At 43.2% G+C, this 18,684-nt stretch overlaps 1 protein-coding gene across 1 annotated transcript in view; it reads left to right on the forward strand.

Annotated features, from left to right (window-relative positions):
* Nucleotides 1–18,684, forward strand: part of LOC109391419 (coiled-coil domain-containing protein 162-like) — an 80,110-nt gene that overhangs the window by 18,610 nt on the left and 42,816 nt on the right. Inside the window, 3 exon segments of the mRNA XM_019658971.1 lie at nt 12,231–12,386; nt 16,925–17,154; nt 18,073–18,211. Of these exon segments, the coding sequence (XP_019514516.1) occupies nt 12,231–12,386; nt 16,925–17,154; nt 18,073–18,211 (525 nt within the window).

An 18,684-nucleotide genomic window follows, 5' to 3' on the forward strand; every position in this document is an offset into this window, starting at 1 on the left:
CCCCCAAGACCCTGCCCAGGTGTCCCAGGCACTCCCCTTCCGAAGAGAGATTATGTTTCTGCAGTTTAACCCTGCAATCAGGCACCTCATCTGGTAAGGGCTGGAGCCCTAATCCTGTCTAGTAAGGTTTTCAGGGCAGGTGTTTCTGAGTGACCACCAGGGGAGGCCACCTTGGCAAGATTAAATAAGGAGCTTAAAATAGCCAGGGACACAACCTGATCCAGGACACGGTAGCTACCAAATGTACTCTGCCACAAAGGCTGTCCATGTGGAATGCGTTCTTGCCAGATAATAATAGTCTTGATTTTATTAAATGTGATTTCAGCACAGTTCGCTTCACAATTGCTGCTTTCGCTATTCAGGTTGTTTTATTGGGAATGTCATTTTTTATACTTCTGAAGATGATTCTTTCCAAGAGCTTTATTTTTTCAGCCCTTAGTTACCTTTGAAGAGAACAGATTTTTCACTGCCCTTCTGAAGCCAATGGAATTGGCTACTTGAGTTAAATTCATAAATAAATAAATTTACCTCCGGCCTTGTAGGTATTAAGTACTGTGCATACGAAACGGATGTTTATTTGGTTAATTGCTCATGACTGATGATAAAAAACAGCTTGGATTAAGAGTCATTATGTTTTTAGTATAAATAATACGCTTTGTATGGAAAGAGGAAAGGTCAGGCCTAAGCGTCTCTCCTTACTCTTAAATTGTCAAAATTAATTAACTTCATTTGATTAATTCCCCGTGTGAGTATTTAATCAATGAGGGGGCGTCAGAAGGCAGCGCTCTTACCTGCGGAGTATAATCGCTTCCCACCATAAGTGTGGGCGTCTACAGAGAATGGAAATGTGGGGATTATACTAAGCTTTATTTTCTCTTTCTACTCTGCATTTTCTTTACTCTGAGCATCAGGGGACTCTGGGTTTAGAATGTAGATTCAGCAGGATAGAAAATCAAGCTAATCTGTTTTCTTTTTATTAACAAACAACTTTTTGTGCTATAGCTTAGTCAGGCAGGTAGCATATAAAGGCTCTAGTTGTCAGGATGGCCATTCACTAGCCCTCTGGGCTCTGAAACCCCAAGTCAGAATTTGCAAGGAGTTTCCACAGGGTGAAGAAATAGGACCATAGCCCAGAGTTCTTTTTGGATTTCAGTTATGTGGGGTCCAGCTTGCTACTGTTCTCCCGGGGGAAACACTCTGTTTCCCCCCAGGATGCTTTGCGGGGCTTTCTTTGTCCTGGCGCACTTAGTATCAGGAATGGAGAGCACTGTATCCTCTGTCTGATTAAAGTATATTCAGTATGTTTTTCAGAGGACCTCGGAAGGAACCACTCAGGAGGGTCTATCTCCATTCATCACATTTCTTCCTGCCTTTTTTTCTTCCAAGTTCTCGGTGAGGGTGGGGTGGGATTGGGACCAGAATTAAAACGTAGGTGCATTTGACTCCAGAGCCTAAGCACTAGGATGGATGCCAGGCAGCAGTGTGGATAGAAAAGGAGACACTGAGGAGAAATCCCCTACTAACCCTGCGTTAGCTGGAATCCAAAAAGAACTTCTGGGGCATATATGGTCCTATTTCTTCACCCTGTGTCAATTCCTTACAATTTCTGACTGGCGGTTTCACAGCCCAGAGGCGGGAGAAAAAGAGAAGCTGAACAGTAAATGTTATTCCTCTCTTGCTGATTCTACTTAATGCTGAACCTGCAAACAAGACAAAATCCTTAGATAATCAAAAGAGACAGGAAGTTTGGGCAAGTTCCTTCGCCCTTCCCAGAGCTCACCACCTCTGAGCAAATATGACTGTTTACCCCAGGGAACTTTTTGCTTATGTAAACTGAAGGCTTCTACAGAGTTTGAAAAGAAAGAACTGAACTCTTACCTAGAGTGAGAGCAGCATGCTTCCGCAGACTTGGGGGACGCAGGGAAGGATGCAGCTCAAGGACAACAGGACAGTGGCCCCATAACGTCACCTAATATCTGGCTTCTGCTTCTCTGTGGCATAGACCAGCTTGGGTTACAGGATAGATACATGTTTCTAAGCACAAAAGATTCCCGGTGCCCTTGTCGACCTGCCCTCCGCCAAGCTTGGGTAAGGACCTGATGGAAATTGCTACTGTCCTCCAGGAGGGCGCTGGAGTCACATTGCCCAGAGCCTATCATTCACCTCTGGCACGACCACCAACTCCCAGGAGTTATTTATTAGCCAGTGTAGGAAATGCCTGAGGATTCAGCTTATCTTTAATTTCAGGTGAATTAAACATTTGCATTGAAGCTAAATGCTTGGGTGGTACAGTGGTTCTAATCAATCCCATCTATTTAAGTCAGGGGTTGGCAAACTACTCCCATGGGCCCCTGCCTGATTCTATGTGGCCTGTGAGCTCAGGATGGCTTTTTACATATTTAAGTGGTTGGAAAAAATAGTCAAGAAAGTCGTTTTGTGACACATGAAAAATTATGTGGAATTCAAGTTTCAGTGTCCATAAATGAACGTTTTTTTGGACCACAGCCACGCCCATTCATTTATGGGTTACCCCTGACTGCTCTCACCACAGAGTTGAATAGTTGTGACAGAAACAGTATGATCCACAAAACTGCAAATATTTAGTATCTGACCCTTTAAGGAAACGCTTGCCAGCGCTGATTTAAAAGATTGAATTCTCTTGCAATTCAGGAGTGGAGGGAGGCAAAAAAAAAAAAAAAATCCCTCAAAGGAACTCTGTAAAATATGTGGTATGAAAAGTGCTACTAATCTGAATGTATTGTTGATGTTGAGAGTGATTATGGTAAAAAGGAGAAACTTAAAAAAGCATCCTGAAGGTACAACAACTTCCTGCAGTAAGCCTGATTTAGGAGTCCATCAAGGGATCGCTAAAGAAAGCAACACTAACTTCTCAGTTCTTGATTTCTTTGTTGGTCTTCTCCTCGTTTCTTATTTTTATGCTCATCTAGTTTGAGTGTTTTTAAACACACCAATATGAATGTGTGCTTCAGGGTTATCTGGGGATTTCTGAGAGATACAGAAAAGGCCTCCTATGAGCTGGCCTAGCTCATGACCATGATCCTGGTCCCCAGTGTCTGAGAAGTGAAGAGTCAAAACTCATGCCCAGCCTCCTCAGGCCACTTTGCGTGTGATTTTTGTTTCAGGTTATTTTTGTTTTCTTTTTGGTATCCTTGCATCCAGGAAAAACTCTAGCATGTGTCCTGTGAATTCCCTGGTTTGAATGAACTTGCTTGGGATCATGCCACGTGTAGTTTTCTCACACATGAGATGATTGACATTCTAGGAAACCCTTGACGGCTTATTGACAGTAAGGCAACTGGAGTGTGGCAGAACAGCTTGGAGAATTTGGCACATCTATTCTGGTGTTTTAGTGAGCTGCTGGGGAGACCTGACTTTACGTGGCGCTAGCAGTTGGTAGGTGCACCACTGGCACAAGCCCCAGCCGGCCTTTCATTCCTATGGGTTTCCCTGTTTCTTCCGTGCTGCTGTAAGCTGCACTAACTAGACGCACCCCAGCAGAAGGCACAGGCCCAGATTTATCAACTGAGGGTCTGAGTGAGTTGTCACAGGGGCTCGGGAGCCCTTTTCAGTATTTCTAAAGGCATGGTGAAAAAGACACATTTGCTGAAAAGATTTGCAGGTAAAGAAAATGTCAAGTTTCTTTCTTTCTGTGTTTAACTGGAATCGTAAGAACTGAGTGAAATAAAGGGAAGAGGGAAGTTGTTTGGGTTAATTTCCCACCATGTACTTAACTCCATGAGATAGAAATCATTTTCAGCATTTTTACAGATGAGAAAATAGAGATTCAGAGAAGTTGCATAACTTGCCCTGAGTCACACAGCTCTTGTCTGTATAGATAAACCATATAGTTTGTCTGACTCAAGAGTCCTGTTCCTTCCTTTATATCATGTTTCTTCATCTTTTCCTGCAGCTCAGCGCTTAGGCCAGAGGCTGATGTGGCTTTGAGTTAAAACCAGGAAAATGCTTAATGAATATTTGGTAGAAAAGTCTTTCAAAATATGGGGTCCAGGGAGAAGGAGGAAATAAAAGAGGATCTGGTGCTAATAATTTTGGGTATTATCTTGAGACCCCTTTCTTTACATAGCATTACATTGCATAGCTCCCTAATAAACAGGTCTGTTGATAGAGGGGAGATGGTCCCTATGAAGGACAGTGACCTAGACTGAGGAATTAGGAAAGTGAGGAAAAGGATCACCAATGAAGTGACTGATGGTCGCGCCTATAATTTGACTCTGGTCTCTAGAGAGTATGTCATATTCTATGATTCCATAGCTTAGAGTAGCAGTCACATTTACATCTGAACTGTACTGATATTTTTTGAATAGTCTCCAAGAATCCATAAAGTAATGGACCTAGTATGTGCACAAAGCTGTGTTTGGGGCTTTTACATTCTGCCAGGAATTGTGGTTGCCTCTGGCACTTAATAGTCATGGAGTTCTGCCCACACTTGCCAGGATAAGAGAGCGTGTCAGCGCTCTGTGTTCTTTTACATGATGATCAGTCAGGTGCAGCCACAAGCGGAGATGCAGGAGAGTCTCAGGAAAACAAAGTTTACTGTCCTCGCAAGTCCCAGAAACAGGAGGCATGCACACCACACAGGGTCATAGGGCAAGTACCTGTGTCAATTAGGAGCAAGGAGAGTGCTGAGGCCTGGAAAGGCAAGTCAGAGCAGGGCGAGCAGTTTAAGACTGGCAAATGTGAATAATTTCAGGGGGCTTTGGTCTATAGGAGTGGTCTCTAGTTGCCTGTTAACTAGCCCTGGGATGATTAAGGCTGAGGAATATCCCGTCTTGGGGTATATGGGCAGATAGAGGAGGGATGGCTCTGGATTTGTCAATTTGCGTATCAAAGGCATGCTCTCTGCTGAGTCCTTTGCTTGCTCCAAGACTTGGCTAACCCTGGGAGGAAGTCTCTCCCCAGCTAGAATGTTTTTTTTTAAAGATGTCAAAACATCATAAGAAACAAAATAAAATTTAAAATATAAACAGTACAGTCAAGGATTGAACAAGTAAAATGTGAACAAAGCTGAACCCAGAGGCTGCGAGAAAAATAATTCTGTGGACTGGAAAGAGAAAAGCAGGAATGACATGAAAGGAACCCAACCAGGGAGAGGTTGTGTTGGATACTGGGATTCTGTGCTCTTGATTTGGGCTGAAAATAGTGTTTCCTTTAGAATATTCTCCCTTTTGGTACCATCGATTGAAGTAGATATATACAGCCTATACGTGCCATAAGAGAGGTGCATGTAGGAAGTGCCTTGGGAGTTTTGAGTGTTAAAGAACAAAATTGAAGGGCTGGCTGAGTGGCTCACTTGGTTAAGAGCTCGCTCAAGAGTTTGAGCTCTGAGCAACAGCGGTTCGATTCCTGGCCCGAGCTGAGCAGCTGCTGAGCTGCCAACAGGTGGCAGGATGGCTCAGCTAAAAAAAAAAAAAAGTGATTATTTCAGGCAAGGACACCCTCCCTTAGGGGAAGGCAGGGGGTCTTATCAGGCAGATTACCTCGCTAGTGCTCACTAGAAAATTCTAGGCTAATTGGTTAAAATTTCACTACTGGAGAGACTAAAGCTGCAATTAGGCTAGTTATTAAGTTTTGGTTTGGTGATATGGCTTAGCAAAAGTGATTCCATTTTAGCCTATTGTTTCTTTTTTCTTTCTTTCTTTCTTTCTTTTTTTCTTTCTTTCTTTCTTTCTTTCTTTCTTTCTTTCTTTCTTTCTTTCTCTTTTTCAACAATTTGAAGGTTAGAAGCAGCTGAATAATGAGCTCTGCCTCACGAGGCCCTACTAGGCTGAAGGTCAGACCCATTTTTGCATCTCAGGCAGTTCCTGGTACAGTGCCTTGTACATAGTAGGTGTTTGATACATCACTGGGTGCTGAGTCAGTCATGGGTCCCTTGGCAGGGCCCATTGAGAATTTTAAGAAACCATTGGAAAAATATGAGAAATAAGAGAAAATGTTTATGTATCTGTGAATGAAAAAGAGGCTCTGCAATAAATCTGACAAGTCAAGTGACTGAAAATAACCTCCCAGGGTGATCTGATCATAAATTCCTAACTGGGCAGGTCATGGTGGGTAGTCATGCCTCAGGCCTATAACTTCTTTAGTAAAAGATTTGTCTTTGCCATAAGCCAGCCCTGTCGGTTGTTTTTGTGCATCTAGGTTAACATACCCTTGAAATGCCAGAGTAATCCGCTTTTTTAGACCCCCCAGAGGATGTGTAACTACCCTCAAGGGCGCACATAACCTTGTTAACTATCCTGTATTCTAGTCACAGAGATTTCCCCTGCCTCGCTTGCTTCCACCTTCTCTCCCATGTTCTTTTATTCCAAAAGTATAAAAAGAACAGAAAAACTGTCATTCTCCAGAGCATTTGAAATCTTGCTTCCCAGGATATCACCAGTTTGGCTCAAATAAACTCATAAAAATTCTCTACAGGTTTGGATGTTCTTACATCAACGTATTCATTGAGTAACTCCAAGATTCATCCTTGAGCTATGGGCATATATCAATTATTTTATCCACTGTCTCAGTATATAATAGTACTCAGCTATCTTTTGTTAATTCTCATCAAAATATGAAAAGAGTAGTATGATTTTTGCGTTAGTACAATGGTTTGATTTGCAAATATAGAGCTCCCTTTATCTGTCTTTGAACTTGAGTTCATAAGCCCCTACTTCTGCTGATGGCAAAAAGATTAAACTTTCCAATTCCATGTCATTCAGCCACATTTAGAGTTTAAAAGAGGTCAGTTTGACATTTAAAACCAGTTAATTCAAGATTATCCCCTTTCCATTTATTGTAATTGCCTCTTATTCACCTTGTTGGTGAGGAGGGGATTCTGCCCTAGGGTTATGGGGGTGGCCAAACACAGGACACTAAAAGCTGGACAGATGAGATAATAGCTGTTTATTAGTCACCTATATTCACAGCCCAGGGAAAGAGGACATTACATGCCATGCAGGGCCACAGAGGATGCATTTGGGAACAAAGTGAATAACCAGGGGCTGTGGAAGAAGGCAGCCTTTATGACATCAGAAGGATGTGGTACCTCCTAGTCCCATAGGCAGATGTGAGTGGTTTGTTTGAATAATTTTGTTGTCTGGCAGGTGTCCTTCATCCATCTCAGAGGTGATCCAAGTCCCTGGGGGTGCTTATAAATCCTCCTGGAAGTCAGGCAGGAGTGGCCATCCCCACCCATCCCTGTTGTGGGTTAGCTGGTCCAACCACAGACCTCTTCTGGTTGGCCTGCTGCTCAGCACCTTGCCTGACAGCCACTTGTGGGGACTCAGGCACTCCCACAGGTCTTTCCCCAACACTTAGATTGTCTGCTAGTCTCTGGGAGGCTGCCTCAATTCCATCAGTGCTAACATCTCCCTTAGTCATTGTTGGTCTCCTTGTTTTATGTCTGCTTTAGGAAGACTTTGGCCAAGCACACGGAGGATCCAGGCGAACGGCCCCTTCTGTTCTGGGATACCCTGCCCCATCTTATCCTGTGTCGGGATATTTTCTTAGGCACCCATTAGATCCAAGCTCTAGAAAGTTCTTTCCTTTCTTGCTGAACTCAGTTCCTTTTGGGCAAGAAAGTCATTATAATTTGTCATGCATTCCTCTACAACTTATGATATGAATTTCATGCCCTGGTCTTCAGGATTTTTGGTTCTTGGTATGCAAAACCAAGTTTTGTTCAAAACAAAATAAAAATATTTCTCTCTCAAACCCCAGATTCTTATTATTTAATTTAAAATTTGGTTTTACATAGCAAGAATTGTTGTCTTGGCTATTGGTCTTAAAATAATCAGTTTGACAAACAATTGATATCTTTGTTAGAGCTGAAGCTGAACTGCCCAATATATTAACCACATGTGGCTATTTAATGTAAAATTTTAAATTAATATTGATTTATATGAAAGAAAGTTTAAAATTCAATTCCTCAGTTGCAGTAGCCACATTTCAAGTGTTCAATACTGGTGGCTACCATATTGGACAGTCAAATATAGAACATTTCCATGTTGCAGAAAGTTCTATTGTACAGTGCTAAACTGTTTCTATCTTTACCCTGTGAATTGTGAGAGTGAACAGTGATATGTATAGAAAGGGTGAGGGATGAGGTTGCTGAGGAAGAAACCTGCTAATATCTCAAAATGTTATCTTGCTACAGCGACTTTGAAGATAGTTTTGAGCTTTAGAAGCTTAAGTAACTACTTTCAATGAGATCCCCTTCATGTTTTGATAGGAGAACATTTTGGGCAGCTGGAAACACTCCTGCCTACCCGTCTGTCACAGACAGCATGTACCATGGGTTGCCACCACTGAGCAACTCTCTGGTGAAGAGCATTTTTGCTTTACAGCTCAGCCTTCCCCAGCCACTGGATCCACGGAGCCTCCAGGTGCATTGAGAGGTATTTTTATACCTCTAAAAGGTGTGTAATGCATAGGGGATTTTGTCACTTTATTACTATTTGGTTTAAATTTTGCAGGGGCTCTCAGTGCTCTAATGTACCCCAGTCTTAGCTGGCTCCCCTTCATTCACATGGGAGAGCAGTTATTCCCAGTCACGGTTTTTGCCTCCAAACTGCTCAACAGGCTAATTGTGGCAACATCTTATCTGCTTACAGCTCATAGCAAAACCAACACTTGATCTTTTTCATTTAATAATATAATAATGATAGCAATTACAATACATAAATTAGGTCAGCAGCTGATTTGAACAGCACTGCTTACAACATGTGTTAGCAAATGTAATCCTGGAAACTATCATTGTGCCTAGCTACCAACAATATTACCCACCTTCTACAACCAAAGAATTTAAGAGATCATACTGCTGGGTTGTCATGGCAGCACTAGGTTGTAAATGTATTAGTTATCTGTGGCTGCATCACAAATTACCTCAAAATTTAGCAGATTAAACAATCAACATTCATTATCTCATTGAGTTCCTGACGTTCAAGAATCCGGGAGCAGCTTAGTTGGGTAGTTGTAACTCAGAATCTCTCACAAGGCTGCAGTCAAGGTGTTGGCTGGCCTGATGGTAGTCATCTCAAGGGTCTGTCCCAGGGGAGAATCTGCTTCCAAGCCCACTCACGTGGCTGTGGGTAGGCATCACTTCCAAGCTCATTCACGTGGGCTTCTCCATAGACTTCCTCACAACATGGCAGATGGCCTCCCCTAGAGGGAACAATTCAAGAGATAACAAGAGAGAAAACCCAAGATGGAAGTCAGTCTTTTTATTACCCAATTTCAGAAGTGACACCCCATCACTTTTGCCATAATCTCTTCATTAGAAGTGAGTCACTAATTTCAGCACATACTCAAGGGGAGAAGAATTAAACCCCACTTCTTAATGGGAAGAGTATCCAAGAATTTGTGGACATATCTTTTTTTTTTTTAAGATTTTTATTGGGGAAATGGGGGAAGGGGAACAGACAAGTTGCTGTCCTTTTGTTCTTCAGTCTTGTTGCTTCACTGGCCCAAGTTGGCACCATGATTGCGCTCTTCCCAGGCAAGGCAGATCAGTCGCCGGCTTCTGGACGGCCGCTCACACTGGCTGCAGGCTACACATGGTAGCCCATGGCAACCCACTGCTGCAGGGGCTGCAGCCTACGCCGTCGCCGGTGACTCACGGCAGCCCAGCTCCAGGTTGAGCTGTTGTTCAGCATCTTAGCTGTGGAGGGCAGTGTCACTGGCCCTCATATGTGGGATCCGAACCGGGGCCCTCTGGCGTCCCAAGCCAGTTCTTAACCATCGCGCCACTCCGCCAGCCCTGTGGACATATCTTTAAAACCACCTCATGAGCCCAGGTCTTCTGTTTCTAAAACCTCCATCTTAATGTTTTCATGTTACAAGGCTAAGCCAAGTAATGCCAACATCAGCCCCATGTAAGTCCCACACCTCTACCTTACCTAACTACAAGATGACTCTTAGCCCAAGCCTTTACCCTCTTTTAGACCCAGAAGACAAGGTTGGACTATGACCACTGAGCCTGTTTCTTCTGCCTTTGGGTATTGCCTGGGATTAGGTGGATGCAGACGTCCTGGCTCCCTGCTACCTTAATTGACTCTGATTCTGGGAATTGTCTGAAGCCACTACCAGGTCTAGAAGTGCAGAATGGAGTCAGATGGACAGGCCCACTCTACCCAGGGCTGCATGTGGTGCCACAAGGAGTAGGGGATTCCTTGGCTGTTGGACAGTGATGTGCAGACAGGAGCCTGTGTAACACTGTGGCATTGATGTAACGTTGTCACCTAGAATTGGAGCACAATGCTGATGAAGGACATATTTTTAAGATTCCCATTATTGAGAACACTTAAGCAAGTTTAGTTTGTGGATTATAAATATGTCCATATGTTCCACTGGCATTATACTGTTCTGGAACTTTCGAACTCTAGTGCTGACTAGTTACACTGAAATCTTAGGTATCCTTCTATATTTAGCCGCTTTCTGTTAAATAAGATTTCTAAATCTTATTTAACAAAGTAAGATTATCACTGTCTCTACCTCATCAGGGACTATACCTCAAGAACTACTTCTACAGAATAAATAAATCATCCCACAGTATTTTGGGGTGCAGACACAGACATCCTTTCATATACAGATGTCTATTGTGAACACAGAACAGCATTATCATGTTTACTATTTGGTTCTTTTAGGCATTTGAGCTGTTCCCTTGGAGAGCATTTCTGGAAGATGGAGGACCATTTCCAGTGATGAGTAGCTGCACAGATACTCTGGAATATGCAGGTAGGATAGATCTTCCCACTTGTCAGAGAGAGAACGAAATGCAGGCTACAAAGCAGGTGTCACTGGGTCCATAGGTCAGATCCTCAACATGCTGGCCAGTGGTGAATAATTTATGAGATAAGCAGGGTGTTTTATAATGAGTCTGTAACCCCAACGCCTGCAAGGTGAGTCATGCTTTATTAAAACAGAAGAGAATCATGGCCTCAGCTGGTATCGGCCTTGTTATAGACACAGATGAAATTCCCGTGACCATTAATGAGCTGGGAGAGAGGCCATTCATTCCCAGTGACTCTCTGGGTCTGTTGGAGGAACACCCAGCCTGGTAGCTCAGAAGCATGTGACTCCTGATCCATCTATGAACAGTAATAGGAGCAGAACGCTTTAAGCAGGACTCAGAAGGAGAATTTCTTTCAGTTATGTGTTTCTCCCTTGATTACTTAAGCAAACACTATGTTCTCATTTGTTTTTTTTTAAGATTTGATTGGGGAATTGGGGGAGGGGAACAGCGTTGGGGAATTGGGGAAGGGGAACAGATAAGTTGCTGTCTTTATATTCTTCAGTCTAGTTGTGGAGGATGTCGCTTCACTGGCCCATGTTGGTATTATCATTGCACTCTTCCCAGGTGAGGCAGATCGCTCACTGGCCATTGGACGGCCGCTCACGGTGGCTCACGAAAGCTCACGCCAGCTGCTGGCCAGCCCCACTGCAGCCTACGCCATCACCGGCGACTCATGGCAGCCCAGCTCCAGGTCGAGCTGTTGTTCACCATCTTAGCTGTAGAGGGCNGGGGCCCTGCTTCTCAGAGCTGGCGTCCCAAGCCAACTCCTAACCAATGCGCCACTCAGCCGGCCCATATGTTCTTATTTTTAAAAATACAAAATATAGAAAAGTATTAAGAACAATATGAAAATCAATCATAAATTTGGGGAGTGAGGAGGATGGGGCAGGACTGGCCATAGGTTGACGGTTCTTGGGGTTGGGTGATGGAGACTATTCTGTTTGCTTTTGTATATGCTCAAAATTCTCCACAAGTCAGAAAGTTTTGGTTTTTTGTTTTTCGGGATTTTTTTTTTAAAGTAAAATAGTAAGAATCGTTAAAAGAAAAACAGTCATAGCCTCCCACTAGGAGACAGTCACAGTTCACATTTTGGTTTATATTTTCCTTATGCATACAGGTGCTTATATCTGTACATTTAAAGGAAAATTGGGATCACGCTATACATTCACCATGTACAGACACCACTATAAGGGCTGGGAAGCTTGGGCTTCCATACAGAGCCAAAAGTCTGATATGTTCAAAGAAGACTTTGAGCTAGAAATGTTACTCTGGTTTTTACGGAATTTTTAATAGTTGGAAGAGCAGAGCTTGTAAACACAATTATTCTTAGTTCCTTCCCAAAAACCATGTGTAAAGGATACATAGAAGTCTTTAAAATGGATGTTTTCATATGGTTTTGTTCTTTTTTTTAATTTAGCTGTGCCTCTGTAGGCTGAGTGACCGTGACCTCAAGGTGTCTCATTGAGAGCTGGTGGGCATGCAACTGCTCATGGAAGGTGTACTTCTGAGCAGTTATCATATGATCATGGAGTGTCCCCTAGGACAGCAAGCCACACTAGACAAAAATACACAGGTATTGGTGAACAGTCCACATAATTGGCTGATACTGCATTGTCCTGAGGACCTTCCTAGTGTAGAGATGGACTAGAGAGCCACATCTGTCCCACAGCCTCCCCTGGTGGGTCCCAGGACTGTGCTTAGGCTGCAAAAGAGCAGCAACAAAGTAGGAGTAGCCTGTGAAAGCCACTCCAAAGTGTTTCTTTTCACAGTAAGTCCCGTGATCAGGGGTATATCCATTTATTTTAATTTTTAAAATAGAACAAAAGTTGTGGGAATTCCATTAAAACAAAATGGATCAAATGCCCCATTGTTGGCTTCTTTTCCTTGTGAGTCACACATTTAGGACTGGAGTTGGAAAGACCAGAGGGGTCATAGAGGCCCCGGGTGAACACCTCCAGTCTTCATCACTCAGCTAGCCTATGGGCTCCGAGGCAGGCACTCCCTCTGGATTTGTCCCTCTGAAACTCTCAGGTACCAAGAACCACTAGCCCACCTAGTATCCTAACTTGAAACAACTCTGCATGTATCTGGGAACCAGATAGAAACTCGTCTGAACACAAGGTAAGCTAGCTGGTGCCCCTATTTAAAGAGCCTCCTTTTCAGGACTAAACTTTCTGAGAGATGCGTGTACTAGCCATCTCCATTTTCTTACCTTCCATCTACTCTGCAGAAACTGCAATCTCTCATCTTCCCCATCTCACCACTGAGACCACTGTCATCAAGAGTACAATGGTCCTTGTCACAAAATCCTCTGGATACTGTTCAGCCCCCTTCCAACCTGACCCCTTGGCAGGATCTGACACAGTGTGTCCTTCTCGAAGCCTCTCTTCCTTTGGTTTCCAGAGCACAATTCTCTCCTAGTTTTCCTCCAACTTTGCTGGACACACCTTTGCAGACGTCTCTGTAGACTCCCCCACCTCTGCCAATCCCGAAAATGTTGTTGTTTTGGGGGGGTTGTCTCACTACTACTACTACCAGGGCTGCATTTTGATTCCCATGGTTCCAGCCACATTTGTCTTTGTGGGCCTCTTCTTCCATAAATAATGTTTAAAGTTCCAGTTTACAACTGTGTTAATATAAAGAAAAATATATTAACGTCATATATGAAGGCATTTTATTCACCCTAAATGTTCTTTTTTTTCTGATTTTAAAAGAAATTAAAACATTGTGTGGGTCCTGGGCACTGTGCCTTCTGTGTCTAATCAATAAGTTGATTCTGAATACTATTAACACTACTATTGGCTACGATTGGGATCTATTCAGAATGCTTTATTAATTATTAATTGCTTTAATCCTCACAGTAATTCCATGAGGTAGGTGCTTTCATTATTCTCATTTTACAGATAAGACTAGCAAGGCTCAAAAAGGTTAAACGATACGCCAAAAGTCACACGCCTGGTGAGAGAGACCCAGGTGCCAACCTAACAGTCTAGTGCTGGAGCTCTCTCATACTCTTATCCGCTGTGTTTCTCTACTCCTCACCCTCTCCCTAGACAAACCTATCTGCTCTTATGACTTCGATGACTTACATGTGACAACACCCAAATCTACACGTCCAGTCCAAATCACAGCCTTATCAGATTCACATGCTCAATTTCCTTGTTCCATCTCAGAGACAGTGTGTCCCAAACAGCTCATTTCCCTGCCCCAAAACTGCTCCTCTTTCCATATTTGATGTCAGTTTACTACAACCCGTCCAAGCCAAAAAATCCAGACACTCATGTTTCACTTCTCTCTATCATACCTGACAATCAGACACCAAGTTTTACTATCCTATTATTTTAATGTCTCTCCAGTTTGTCTACTTTTCTCCATTCTCCCCCACCACTAATGTCCACCAATCCAAATGATTATCATCTTCTCCCACTTTCTGCTTCATCATCTGAGTAACTCCTTATCCTTTGGGTTTCCACTTCCAAATCTCTCTTTTAGGAGCTTTTTCTGTTCTTCCACCTTTAATGCCGATTAGGGTGCACCTGCCATAAGTAACAGCTTGTCCCCCTAGGCATGACTGAAATTGGAGAAGTGTAGTAATCTTTCAAAACAAGTTTAGGAGGAGGCAGTTCAGGTTGGTGCAGTCACTCCGGTAGGTGCAGGCCTGCAGCTCTGCCATGCTGGGTGTGTCAGCAAAATGCCGCCCTCATCCTTGTAAGATGAAAAGAGAAGGGAAAAACCTTTTTCCCTAAGGGATTTTGTCTTTTTATCAAGAAGGGAAATCTTTTCTAGATGCCTTCCAATAGGTTTTCCTTGTGTCTTACTAACACTGAGTCACAAGTCCACTTCAGGTCAATTAGTAGAAAAGGAAGTGTGTTACAGTAGAATTAGATGCTTCACCCAGAAGAAGCACTTGCAAAGCTGGGTATAGACTAAGTAGTGCCAAGATCAAGAAACTTGCTGGTCCCTTTGGTCCCCTTCTTTACCACTTTTTGGCCCTGCTGCTAATGGATTACAATAGTTTCCTAACACCCCTACCTCCTCCTACTTTGTCCTTTATTTTTGTCTTTTGTTCCTTCTTCCATCTTTTAAAACACTTAGGAAGAGAAGACTTCTCTTAATATGAATATAGTTGACAGTTGGCCAACATGGGTTTGAACTGTGCAGGTCCATTTATACACAGATTTTTTTCCAATAAGTATACAGTTTTCCCTCCATATCCCCGGGTTTCACATCCACGAATTCAGCTTAAGTTATACTCAGATTTTCAACAGCCTAAGGGTCAGCACCCCAACCCCCACGTTGTTCAAGGGTCAACTATATACTAACAAGGTGTGATTTAAAATTACTATTTATTTAAATTAGCTTCATTTTGTGATTTGTTTTATTTACGAGTATGTAAATATCCATAAACTATATGGAGCTCTGGGATTTATCGTATTTCCCCATGTATAAGATGCACTCTTTTTCGAAAAATTTGGGTTCTAAAAACTGGGTGCATCTTATACAGTGGTTGGTTATAGATTTCAAATACCACAGATGGAACTGAGGATGAGGCAATATATGAAGAGTGATTCGTCATCAGACACAGATGAGGACAAGCTAATGGTTGGGAGTTTTGACAGTGACGAGGAGTTGTATGAATTTTATGATGAATAAAACTTGAGTTCAATAACTTTATGTAATACATTTTTTTTCAAATTTCAGGCCCCAAAATTAAGGTGCGTCTTATACATGGGAGCGTCTTATACATGGGGAAATATGGTATACTGCCAGTCAGTTAGGATTCTGGATTTCCTGTCCCAGCTGTGGCGCCAGTTCTGTGATCTCTTAGACTTCAGTCTCTAGAACTCCAAAGCGAGGGTAATGGATTAGCTCAGGGCCTTTAAAAATATGGTCCCAGGAGCCCTGGGTTCCTCAGAGGCACCTTGGGGCATTTTGAGCACAGGGGCCAACTATGTGGCCTTAGGCTGCTTCTTTCTTGTCACCATGATCAGCCTTGGGCTGTTGGATATTTTGGGCCACTGTGTAAGATTTCATTTAATGAAAGGTTTCTGAGGATAAACTAAATCCGGAAATGCATGGCTTAGCTGATTGTGGAAAAGGTAGGCGGCGAGGGTGAAGGGTTGTCAGCTGCATTCAGGAGCTCACTCTCCCCTGGGTCTTGATTGCCAACTCTCCCTCTGACCAACCCTCTTTTTGGCAGCCAAGCCCAAAAGATATTAACATAAATATATTAACATATCGTTGGATATGTTAATAGCACTGATCTAGGATCAAGTTACACCAGGTGGTGAAACTTGAGTGTGATGCTATTTATTACCTGATTGTTCTCTGAGGCCCTTCTTGTCATATCATGAGCCGGATTTGCCATCTTGTCTGCAAAGGAAAGCTCCTTTTCCTGTGACTGAGACGCTGTTGTCAGACTGAGGGCCTGAGCACAGGTTCCCCATTCTGTCATTCTCTGGGTGACCTGGCCCTCATACCACTGGCTACAGGAGAGCAGGAACCTGAAACCCTTGTTCCCTCCACATTCTCCAAGGTTCATAACATCCCCTCAACAAACACATATTTAAGAGAAACACCAGTGAATGAATGAACAAATCATAATGTTAAAGTAAAATTGCCTGTTGAATAATAAATTCAAATTAAGAGACATGTTCTCTGCCTAACTTTTAAAGGATGGGAGAAGGAACAGGAGATAAGACAAGCCTAGGTTTCCATTTACTTACCTGTACAATGGATAAAATCCCCAATTTAAGGTTGTATTATTGCTTTACCATTTGAAGAATTAAATCTCAACGGCGTTGTTGAAGAGCACTTTCCAGGATGCAGAGGCTAAACACAAAAGGCTTGATTTTTTAAAGGGAGATAAAATGTTAGTACCCAAGTAAAAAAGATGTAAAAAATGACTCAAGCAAAGTGGTTCATGACTCAAGCAGATATCTGTATCCTGGTTCTTCAGGAAGGACGCTTTCCTTCTCTAAACCCTACAAGTGATACAGGCCTGAAAACCACTCCTCCTTGTCCAAAGACTTCATTCTGTGCTGGCTGCGGGTAAAAGGGTATCTGTGTTGGTACACAATCAATAAAGAAGACTCTCTTTAATGCTTTCAGCCAGATTGGTCCAGAGCACCAGGATTCAGAAGTCAATTCCAGGGCAGCCCACAGGCCTCCGAGCTTCTGCGGGACCCATGCGATGCAGTCATGTCCCTTACTTTGCTGAGATCATTTCTGGTGCTGTGGAAGCAGCTAGAAGTGCCGAAGGAGCACTGGGGCCGGCTTAAGCGGCGAGGCCAGGACACCAGTTCCTTCTCTCTCCACAAACAGTTCTCTGAGCTCCATGGGTGAGTGTTGCTGAGGTGGAAATTCATGTGAACAAGTGGAACCTGGGGTTTGCAAAACTCCAGCCCCTTGCTCTAAGGGTGAGATTTGGTCCATGAATCCTGGTGCGGGCAGCCCCACTGAGCCCACAGGAAGCTGGGCAATGTGATTCTACAAACAGTGCTTTACAGGAAAAGCTGGGTTCTGTTAACTGCAGGCATGGTGCTGGATTCCACTAAGCAACACTACGCATCATTTACCCAGAGTTCTCTGCCCGGGAACTTGTGCTTCTAAAGTGTTCCCACAGTGCTGACTCGAAGCTATTTAGCTCGCAGGATCCCAGCGAGCACTGGGTGGAGACATGCTGTATCTCTTCCCCGCTCTCTGCCCCATTAGACCCAAATGCTGAGTCTCTGTGAGCATCATGCATTGCAGCCAGAGACATAATAAGGCACAGAGGTATAATCAGGCCTGTGAGATGCTGGGGTGCTTTCGCAGCTTCAAGCCCTGGCTGGAATGACTTAGCTGGCAGGAAAGACGTGGCTTCTGCCACATGTCTGTCACCAAACAAGCATTTATCAAGCACCCACCCACCACCCTGGACCTCACTGAGCACAAGAAGGTTCACTTTGGTGGCATAGTCTGAATTGTCTGTCTTATGAGTTATTACAGTCAGCTTTCCTGGTGACTCGGGAATAAGAAGACTTGTCAATATTTTGAAAAATCAAGACTGAAATTAAATGTATCCAATGGGAAAAGGCCTCAGGATTTTAACAAGAGAGTGGCAACTGTGGTAAATTTACCTGTTGATGTGGTGGTCTGTGATGGGTGGGGAGGTTGATAGGTGATGGCAGGAAACAGAACATGAATGAAAATAATTGTCAGAGAATCTGAATGAGGAAAGATATGTTTGTTTGCAACGTCTCTCTCTTCTTTGATAGAACTGACATTCTCTACCCCAGCATGAAAGCTATTGCTAGGTGGATGGGGAAAGAAGGTGAATTTGAAGGACTTATAATAAGTAGTCAGTCTATTCTTCCCCCAAAAGGAGCTTCAGAAATTGAAATAAAAACTCAGTAGGTATGCAAGTGTTATTTTGAATTTGGCTTTGAAAATTTGCGTTATGGCATTAGCATGTAAAACTACAGATATACCCAAGTGGTGTTGTTTTCTAAGAAGTTAAATTGAAGGTTTGTAAACCATTGAACAGGCTCAGAGGGAGCTAAGTATTTAAAAGCATGTGGGGCTTTGATTAAGCAAATAACTACCAATTAATGCCTCAGAACTTTAAGTCTAGATTTTCATAGTTTAGTTTCTCCAAATTAAGGCACACCACCGCAAAAAATACTACAAAACACAGCCATTAGCATCTTAAACATAAAAATCCAGGGCCGGCCCAGTGGCGTGTTGGTTAAGAGCTGGCTTGGAACGCCGGCTCTGAGCAGCAGGGCCCTGGTTCCAATCCCACTTGAGGGCCAGTGATGCTGCACCCTCTACAGCTAAGATGGTGAACAACAGCTCGACCTGGAGCTGGGCTGATGTGAGTCGCTGGC

Source organism: Hipposideros armiger, unplaced genomic scaffold, assembly GCF_001890085.2.
Source record: "Hipposideros armiger isolate ML-2016 unplaced genomic scaffold, ASM189008v1 scaffold_292, whole genome shotgun sequence".
NCBI classification, from domain to species: domain Eukaryota; kingdom Metazoa; phylum Chordata; class Mammalia; order Chiroptera; family Hipposideridae; genus Hipposideros; species Hipposideros armiger.